The sequence below is a fragment of the Sphaerodactylus townsendi genome, linkage group LG13 (assembly GCF_021028975.2).
Source record: "Sphaerodactylus townsendi isolate TG3544 linkage group LG13, MPM_Stown_v2.3, whole genome shotgun sequence".
In the NCBI taxonomy this organism is placed as follows: domain Eukaryota; kingdom Metazoa; phylum Chordata; class Lepidosauria; order Squamata; family Sphaerodactylidae; genus Sphaerodactylus; species Sphaerodactylus townsendi.
This window is the reverse complement of record NC_059437.1, coordinates 35,108,044-35,117,323: the sequence shown is the minus strand read 5'-3', so window position 1 is coordinate 35,117,323 and position 9,280 is coordinate 35,108,044. Positions and strand designations below refer to the sequence as shown.

The window sequence follows — 9,280 nt, the reverse complement described above, 5'->3', positions numbered from 1 at the left end:
GGGAAAGGAGTAAAATATCCAAGGGAGGCTGTGCTGGTCTTTTGCAGCAACAGTGGACTGTAGTCTTGTAATACATTAAAAGCTAACATTTTTTTCCATGTAGCATCAGCTTTTGTGGACTAGAGATCACTGGAAGGGTATTTCAAAATGCATGCCAAGGTTTCCTTGTCTAGTGCACTCAGGACTTACTTCACAGCCACCATGCTGATCATGGGGCTGTCCCAAATTATCATTGGCCCAACACATACACTTGATCTGCTGTTCTCTGTTGCACATGAAACCAGGACAGAGATAATTCAATTCTCTATTGATTATGGTAATTCACTACATCTTCAGGTGGAGCCTCATGGGGGCTTTCTATGTCTTCTGGTGCAGGGGACCAGTTTTGTCCCTAAAGACTCTGAATGGTTTCCAGATGGCACTTTGAGGAGTTCTGCTGGGCACTCTGGACAATTAAGTCAAAGAAGAAGAAGAGTTTGGATCTATATCCCCCCTTTCTCTCCTGCAGGAGACTCAAAAGGGCTCACAATCTCCTTGCCCTTCCCCCCTCACAACAAACACCCTGTGAGGTGGGTGGGGCTAAGAGAGAAGAGCTGTGACTAGCCCAAGGTCACCCAGCTGGCGTGTGTGGGAGTGTACAGGCTAATCTGAATTCCCCAGTTAAGCCTCTACAGCTCAGGCGGCAGAGCTGGGAATCAAACCCGGTTCCTCCAGATTAGATACATGAGCTCTTAACCTCCTACGCCACTGTTGGTCCATATCTGAAATAAGGAGGTGATATGGAAAATTGATAGGGTTGCTCCCAGGTGCCCTCTTCTTTGAACCTGTTCTGTTGTTTTGGTAGACTACAGAGCATAAAGCAATGGAACTAGCATATAAAATGGCTAGAACACAGGCAAAGAACGTTAGAGCCATAGGTGACAGCTCATGCAGAGCCTACTCAGTAATAGCCACGTGGAAAAGATGTCATCTTGGACACTCTTGCACAGAGTTCTATTGTTAAAGTTTCAGGTCATAAACTGTGTCCAAACTAGGATTCAAAAAGGTACTTAATACTATTTCACTGGCTTGAACAAAGGCTTGAGATTTCACTGTCATCAAGGTAAGAGATTTTAAGAGGTGGTTTGCCATTGCCTTCCTCTACATATGTCACAGTTCTGGTGAAGTCTTCCATCCAAATACTAGCCAGGGTCAGGGCTGAGTGCGTGGGGTATATCATACTCATTCTATGATGTCTGGTTTTAGTAGCTTTTTGCACCATACATTAATGTGGTGGAAAGTGCTGTCGAGTCGCTGCCAATTTAGGGTGACTCCATATGGTTTTCAAGGCATGAAACACCTGGAAGTAGTTTGCCATTGCTTGTCTTCACAGCATGCAATAATAGCAGGTTAAAAATAGATAAAATTCATGTGGCCTAAATATAATAGGCCTTGTTAAATCAGGGACAGATTCGAGTCCACCTTAAAAACCAACAGGATAAGAGTTGGAATCTGAAGACAGGATTTTTGACTCTCAAAAGCTTCAACCCGCAAAATCTTATTCGTTTCTAAGGTGCTATTGGACTAAAATCTAGCTGTTCTACTACAGACCACCATCACCACGGTTATTTGCTGAACTAGAGGCATTCTTGCAGATACACTCCTGTCTCTCTGGCCCTGCAAGCTGTGTTGGGTTCGTTGCCGCTGTAAACCAAAGCAGCGCTTTGGGAAGGGACTGCATGTCACAGGCGACAGCAATCCGGCTTTCAGCGGCCCCACCATCACTACCATTCGCAGCTTTCAAGGCTGTGGTCTTCTGCCCTCAGCAATTGCTGCCACCATTCACGCAGAGCTACTCGCCGGCACTCCTAACCCGTTCCTCATTCCCGACAGATGCCAGAGGCTCCACGTGACAGCTGGAGGAGGACGGATAAAGTGTGCCAGGTTCCTACTACTGGTCCATCACCCATTGCCTTCGGAAGACATCTAAACTTGTGGCCAGCGCAGCTTTATTTCCCTCCTCCAGGAACTGCGCTGCACTTCCTAACTATTTTATTTTATTGGATTTGATAGCCCTCCCTTCTTGGCCAAGGTACTGATATTGACATACGTGTCAATATCAAATATTATTTAACAGTTTTAATTGAGAATGTTGGGAAGAAAGCATCACTTATATTCTGGGATCATTATATATTAATCAGTTCTATTCTCAATTATTTAGTAATTGTAATAAGTAAACATTACTAATAACAAGAAACTACTCTCCTTTGCCGATGCCAACGCGGGTCTGCGGGAGATTGACGGTGACATCATCCGGCGGGTCCTGCTGCACGTGCATTCCCATCTGGAAGAGATCAAAGCTCTCTGATTGGTTTATGACACTGTAGAAGGGCGGGCATAGAATGCGTGGAATAAACAGAAACAAAGCGAAGAAGGCGGATGGCGCTTGCTCACACTAGTGCTCGATTGGTTAGAACGTACGGCTATGAGGACTAGTTCCGAAAAGCTGTGATTGGCTGATGTCACGGGGTGGGCGGGCGGAGAGGCCCTTGTAGAGAAGCCGCCTTTACGTTCAGGTGCGGCGGCGCCGTTGTCGGGGTCTTGTTTGTGAGGAGAGTGCGAGATGTTCCACCTCGCGTTCCGTAGAGGCCAGGTGACGTCATCTGCTGGAGGGCTCTGCTGCGGCTTTGCAGAGTGAAGTCAGCCCCGTTGGGCGATGGATGGAGGAGTGGCGGCTGCAGTAGCAGCGGGGCCAGCAGGGGGTAAGACACTGCTGCTCGGGTGGTATCCCCGGTGGCTGATCAGCTCCGCACCTGGTCTTTAGAGGCCCGGCTGCAGTGCGGGCCACGGGGTGCGCTGTTAGGATTACAGGGGCGGGGCTGATGGAGGGTCCAGAACAGTGCCTGGTGCTATAGTAGCAGCAGCACCAGTGTGAGAATGCCCGCCCGGTCAGATGTCTTTGCCTTCCAGAGACAAGGGAAAGTGCCGCTCCTCTTGTTTGCTTCTCAGATCTGCAAGATCTCATTTTCTCTCGCTGTGCAGATCTTTGCTCAAAGCTGGTGGCCAACGCCACTTCTTTTGGTAGGGAGCCCCGTACCTTATCTAGATGTTGTATGACAGCAGGATTTCTGCCGATCCAACCTACTGCTTGACCCTGCGTTCCAGCGGAGTGTCCCTGCTTTCCATGTCTCTGCTTAGCATCCTGTTTCCAGCAGACAGATGCGCCTGGGAAGGCGGTGGCTCCTCCTTGTTCTTTGTCTGTAGGTTCTGGCGTTGCTATTCATTCATCCTTTGGTCCTGGTATCGCTAGACTTTCCTTCCCCTGATACTAGTTTCTGATCTTCTGTGGTAAGCTTTATTTCACCAAAAAGGTAGTAGGGTTGAAGCCTGTGCGCTAATCATGCTGCCTTAGAAAAGTATGTGTGCAATGGGCCATTGGCTCTTTTGGAGTTTCATTTAGGTGGAAGTGTACTCTGCTTATGCTTGTGGTGTCTCTGTGTTGCCGCTTGATAGGGCTGAACTTTGTTAAAGTCCTTGCTGAGCTTGCATGGCTTGGCTTTCACATCCCTCTGCATCATTTTCTTGTGGAGTTCTGCTCCCATTGCATCAGTATAGGAGTTAGTCATGGTCTTTTGTTGCTGACCGTAGAAAGAGGTTTGTTAAGCTGAAGGGCTTTATTATTTTAAAGAGTAGTGATTTAATTTGAGAGAGGGAAGAGCAACACAACTTTCAGCACCCTCTGTCAGTTGTGTTAAACCCAGTAATTCCTGATTTGGGCATTTTTATGGAGAAATTGCAGTTGAATAATCTAGATCAGTGGTTCTCAGCCTTCCTAAAGCCGCGACCCTTTAATACAGTTCCTCATGTTGTGGTAACCTACAACCCTAACATTTATCTACTTTACAGATGGAGAACACTGATGCAGAGAGTCTTAGGCGACCCCTGTGAAAGGGTTGTTCGACCCCCAAAGGGGTCTCAACCCCTAGATTGATCTAGATCTACTGTACCATGAGGAATGCAGTGGAGTCTGTTTAGATGATCTTGACTACATCTCTTGCTTGTTTATGATTGATCTACATACATGTAGAGCTGCTGCAGTATTTGAACGCTAAGCATCTAAATCCTAATTTATTCAAACTAAATTGAGTTCTGCTACTGATTTCTGTAGAAGTCAGATTCCACTTTAAACTTCCTCCTTCCTGGTAGAACTATCTGCAGATAGTAGGCTGAGTTAATCTCATTTTACAGTCAACAAATGTTAGCCCTCCTCCTTTCTATTTGAATCTCCAAGCCACTGTAGTTGAGTCCTTTGTGTGCATACCTGCTGTGACTCTTGTCACATGATCATGCAGGAATGTGTTTGTTGGCATGCCTGAAACACTTCTCCTGATTGGAGCCTGTATTTTTTTTCTTCAGAGCATGTGGTTTCCCTGCCTGATGTGTTTCTTTTTGGGAAATTAGAATATTTGTTAACTCGCCAGATATGGTATCAGTACGAACTGTCATGACGAAGTGGCTGCTTAGAACATTAAAAGTCTGATATTCCTTAAAAAAACCCCTTCAGTGTCCGTCCATCCCCCCCAAAACTGGGGAGGTAATCTGTAGTGCATAGCTATACAAAGACCTCTAGGTTCCGTAGGATGATAGTTTCAATAGGCTTGGATTACTAAAAGAGCATCCTAGTAACTAACTGTTCAGAGCTCAGCAGAGCTGCATGGTCCTCAACCCATTGACTTCAGTATGAGCACTAACACCTCCATTCCCCCCCCCCCCCAATCTATACAAAACCTTACTTTGCATGGCTACAGGGAGAAGAAAGGTATGACTCTGTTTAGGATTACACTGTCAAAAGTCCCCACCATTTCAGTCACTGTGGAACTGGTTCTTTATGAAAGTGGAAATTTTTTTAAAGCTGATACTTTGTCTGTAGGTGGTAAGCAATAGTCTTTAATGGGTGACATTAAACTCGTCTCCATTATGTAGTTTAACTTGTTTTGGCAAACTCTTGGTGTGTGCCATGTTGTTGGAACTGCAAGAGGTATGCTTACCCAGTCTGAAATGGAGATCTGGCTTGCTTATATTGCATGGATTTGAAGCACCTGTAATGTATGTTTGACCTCTTGGAATTGATGTCGATATCATGTTGCTTTGCAGAGAGACACTGTTCAGGCCTTACTATTCAGCTGGAATGAGCATTTTAACTGTTAACACTCCAATGTTAGCCAGTTTTCTTTTGCATGTTCAAAACAGCTTTGTCTTCTTAGAAAACTGAGAATGCAAGCACCAAACCCCCATCTATACACAGAGCCTCACTCCACATGGCTAGTGGGAGAAGAAAGTGGTTATTAAACTGAATGTAGGTGGGCCAGGGGCTGAAAACTGAAAACACACTCTAAGCCCCAGGTATCAAAACCTTCCCAAGTGTGTTACAGCCCTGGGGCCCTGTCAGGGCTTGGTTCAAATGTTTCTTGAGGCTATATTTGAGAACATCCATGTGCAAGTCCTTCTACCCAAAGCTTAGTGTAGAATTGCATGGCTCTTTTTAGTTTAGTTATTTGCATGCCTCTAGCAGACATTCTTGAAAAGCAGCTTTTCCAAGAGCCTGTTCTTATAGCAAGATAACATCCTGTGATTGTGTCCCTTATCAGTCTTGGATCGTCTAGGTACCTTGTCAAACAGAAATTGTGAATAAGAGGTGTGGAGAGATGCCTTAGATAGCTTGCTTGCTGTTACTTAGGTACTCCTGCAATGTGCTGCCCTGGGAAAATTTGGGTCCATCCTTGGATGGCACACTGGGCACACCTTGGAGGTTCCTTTGCCTTTGTAATCTTCTCCATGTGCATCTATTGCAAGCCATAAGAACCATCTACACAACCTAGAATGAACCACAGAGTCCTTCACAACATGCAGGGATTCCTCAAGTGATATGTATTGACCGAGAAATTTTCCTGAGGGTAGGAATCGTGAAAAGCTTTCTTGAATGGGGAGTAGATAAGGCCTCTTACTAATGTGAAGACTGAAGGTAAGAAGGAGCATCACTTGGCTTGCTGCCTTTTTTATGTAGTTGCACCCAAATGTTTGAGGTATTAAGACAGTGCAGAATTTCTCGATTCAAAGCTGTAACTAAAATGATGACAGGAGCAGTCTTCAATGGAAAGACAAGGGGCCCCTTCCTGAGAGTTCAGAAGTCCCGAGTCTAATTAGATTGGTGGAAATACAACAACCTTCAGTTTTCTGGTATGTTGCTGGTACATAAAAACCTCCTGCTGGGAGTAGAAAAGAAACTATAAATCAGCAACTGTGGAGCAATGGTTGTTGCAGAAGTGAAGTGGAAGGAAGCAAGTAAGATTGGGGGGGGGGTCACTTACATGCTGTGTGTTTTCCATCTGTGCCACCTGGGAAATAGTAGGTTGGATTTTGTGATTCATATTCATCAATGTCTCCCTTGTTGGGTCTTCTGTGTTCCCCTCTCTTCAGAAGACCTTTCCACTCCTGGGAAAGTTAATTCCTAAAGTTGTGGAACCTACATGGACTTGGGCAGCTACAGTTTTTTTGAAGAAGACAGAATCACCCTTTTTGCTTCTTATGTAAGTGTAGCTGTGCTGATGGAAGAGGAAGAATGAAGCTATTTCACCCCTTCTTCCTTCTTCACTGCATCTTTTTGATATGTATGGCTCATGCAGATCCTGCAATGCCAGAGGAAAGCTTTCCTACCTGGAGCAATGGGAATGTGCAAAGGACCAGTAATCCTTGCCCCTGTAAGGATCCACTCCTCAAAATGAATAAACCTTTGGATTTATTTTCTGTCTACTGTCTAGTGCTTCCTTGAACTTAGGACAACAGATCATTCCCCATCTACACTACAAACCTATGAGGTAGGCTGCACTGAGAGAAAATGACTGGCTAAGCTACATCCATGGCTGAGCCTGGTTGGACATTCTTAACTTCCACACTATGCTGGCTCTGGCCACAGAGCCACATGCTAACCCTGTGTGCTTTAGAAAGCTTTTAAGGGCAGGAGCTTTGGGGTGGGATTTGATCTTCTCTTGAGCCCCTATGTCAGAGCAGCTTGAACACAATCAATTCTGGTTCAGCACTCTGCTCAGCCAAGCTAGCTGTCGGTGAGTCATTCTTTCCACCTAGCTTTCTCCTCAAGGTGGTTGTGCAGCATTTTAGCTGAACCCTTTTGGGAAGGGCAAGGTGCGACAGATCTGTAAATGACAGCAAGAAGAGTGTAAGAAGGAACTAGCCCACCACTATCTTCTAGATAAGGAAAGTACAGTTTCTGATCTTGGGGCCCATAGGTTCAGCAGTTAACCTCTCAGCATGGAAACTGGGTATTAAAATGGAAATATCTGTGGAAGCCATAATGCACTTCTCTCCTCATCAGGTGCTTTTAAAGTATGTTTATCTCCATAATCTGGTGTACTCCATCTGTAAAATTGATGGAAAAAAGACAGACCTCCAGTAATGGTGGCGAAACTGCATTCGGGAGAACCTTTTCTGCAAAATTAAACTCTTTGTTTAGTTTGTCTCCCTTCTGGGAAATCTGGATAATTATGGGAATGTAATCTGTTCAGCACTGAGTCAGCACTACTAGCAAATTCCAACATAATCTCCCTTGGCTGCTTCCGGGTTAAGTCCAGGAAACCACTGAATCTGTCTGCCTTGTTGTTCCGGTGCCATGATGTAGGGTGACTAAGTAGGATAGATTCATTTGCAAAATAGCAGACCGAACACTGATACTTTGCTAAGCTTGGGGGTGGAAGTTTTACTTAGTGAGTGCATATGCTTGATTGGCCCTGGGAGCCAGCCAGAATTGATGGTAGCTGAAACATGGTGTTGGTGGCCTTTTTACTCCAATCTGAGGAAGGAGATTGTCCTACTTCTTGATATGATTCTGAACTTCAGACTTGGAGCTTGTTGTTTTCTGACAGCCACTAAAGCCCAGCATGATAAGTCAACGGCTTTCTTTCGTGCTATTCTTGAAAAATAATGGTCATCAATATTACCTGCAGTGGGGGAGATTGCAATTGCAAATAGAAGGGTTCCAAGGCAGCAACAGTGACAAATCTTTGCTCTTGCATACAGTTGAAGAGGACTGGAGATGCCTGGGATGCGGTGACAGCGTTGCAGCTGGTCAAAGACTTTACAGGACAGTCAACGAAGCTTGGCATGTCTCCTGTTTCCGGTAAGTAAAATCAGTGATGTTGTCTTGCTGTGTGCATATATTGTTGGTAGTCCACATAGTAGGCATTGGTGATAAGTAGAGCTAGTTAGTGGCCACTGGAAGTTATCTGTGGGCCCTGGTGGTGCGTGTGTGATTGCAGTGCAGTCCATGTCACCCTGGGATCAACCAGTTTTGCATGGAACTGTTTCCTAAAACAGCAGTTTTGCAGCTTGGAGATTTTATATCTTAGCCTCCAGTTGGAGGCTTGGATCTCCTGAGGCACATCATTATTTTAGCCAGCTTAATTTCATTCACCACTAGTTGCCTTTCCTTGAGCAACAAGGTGTGGTCACAGTTCATTCTCTGATCACATCTAGAGTAGATTACATGGGGTTGTCTTTGAAGGCAATCCTGAAGCTTCAGTCAATTCAGAAAGCAGCAGCCAAGTGCAGATGATAGAGGACCTTCTGGCTCTGAAAGAATTATGCTGAGCTGGTGTATGAAAAAATCCTTTCTGCTTCACATGGAGTAGTGGTAGAGTGAAAAGGAATGCAGAAAGTCTTGTACATTCATAATAGCGCTAGCAGCATATTTGAATTGCGTAACATTCAAAACACCAAACTTTTCAGTAGTGTATCTGTCACGGAATGGTGCAGGGCCAATCTTTCTTTCCCCCTGATTCATTCAGGCCTGGAGCAGACAAGGTCTTTAACTTAATTAACTACTACAACTCTGGTTATGGGGCTTTACTACAGAGAGCCCAGAGCCCTCTTTGCCACCATGCAACTGTCTTTTTCAGTCAGGGCATCCCCTGACATATGGCTGGATTCAGTGGCGTACCAGGGGTAATTGGTGCCCGGAGACAAATTGTCTCCAGTATGCCCCCCAGGCTCTGCCGCCCACCACCTCAGCTCCGCCCCCACTCCTCGACCCGCCCATGTAACCATGGACATGGACATGGGCAAGGTCTAGGGTTCTTGGAGTCAGCAGGAAGTCCTGCTGCCTCATCATTTTTGCGTGCCTCGGACGGGGTCGAGGCGTGCGAAAATGACAAGACAGCATGACTTTCTGGTCCCATGGGGGGCCGATTTTGCGCCCCCCACGTGACCAGAAGAGTGGCGCCCGGGGACA

At 45.7% G+C, this 9,280-nt stretch overlaps 1 protein-coding gene across 1 annotated transcript in view; it reads left to right on the top strand.

Moving 5' to 3' along the window:
* Window positions 1–2,533: 2,533 nt before the first annotated feature.
* Window positions 2,534–9,280, top strand: part of LIMK2 (LIM domain kinase 2) — a 42,110-nt gene continuing 35,363 nt past the window's right edge. Inside the window, exons 1-2 of the mRNA XM_048514489.1 lie at window positions 2,534–2,741; window positions 8,071–8,170. Coding sequence (XP_048370446.1) covers window positions 2,696–2,741; window positions 8,071–8,170 — 146 coding nt within the window. The 5' untranslated portion in view covers window positions 2,534–2,695. The remainder of the gene's footprint in view (window positions 2,742–8,070; window positions 8,171–9,280) is intronic.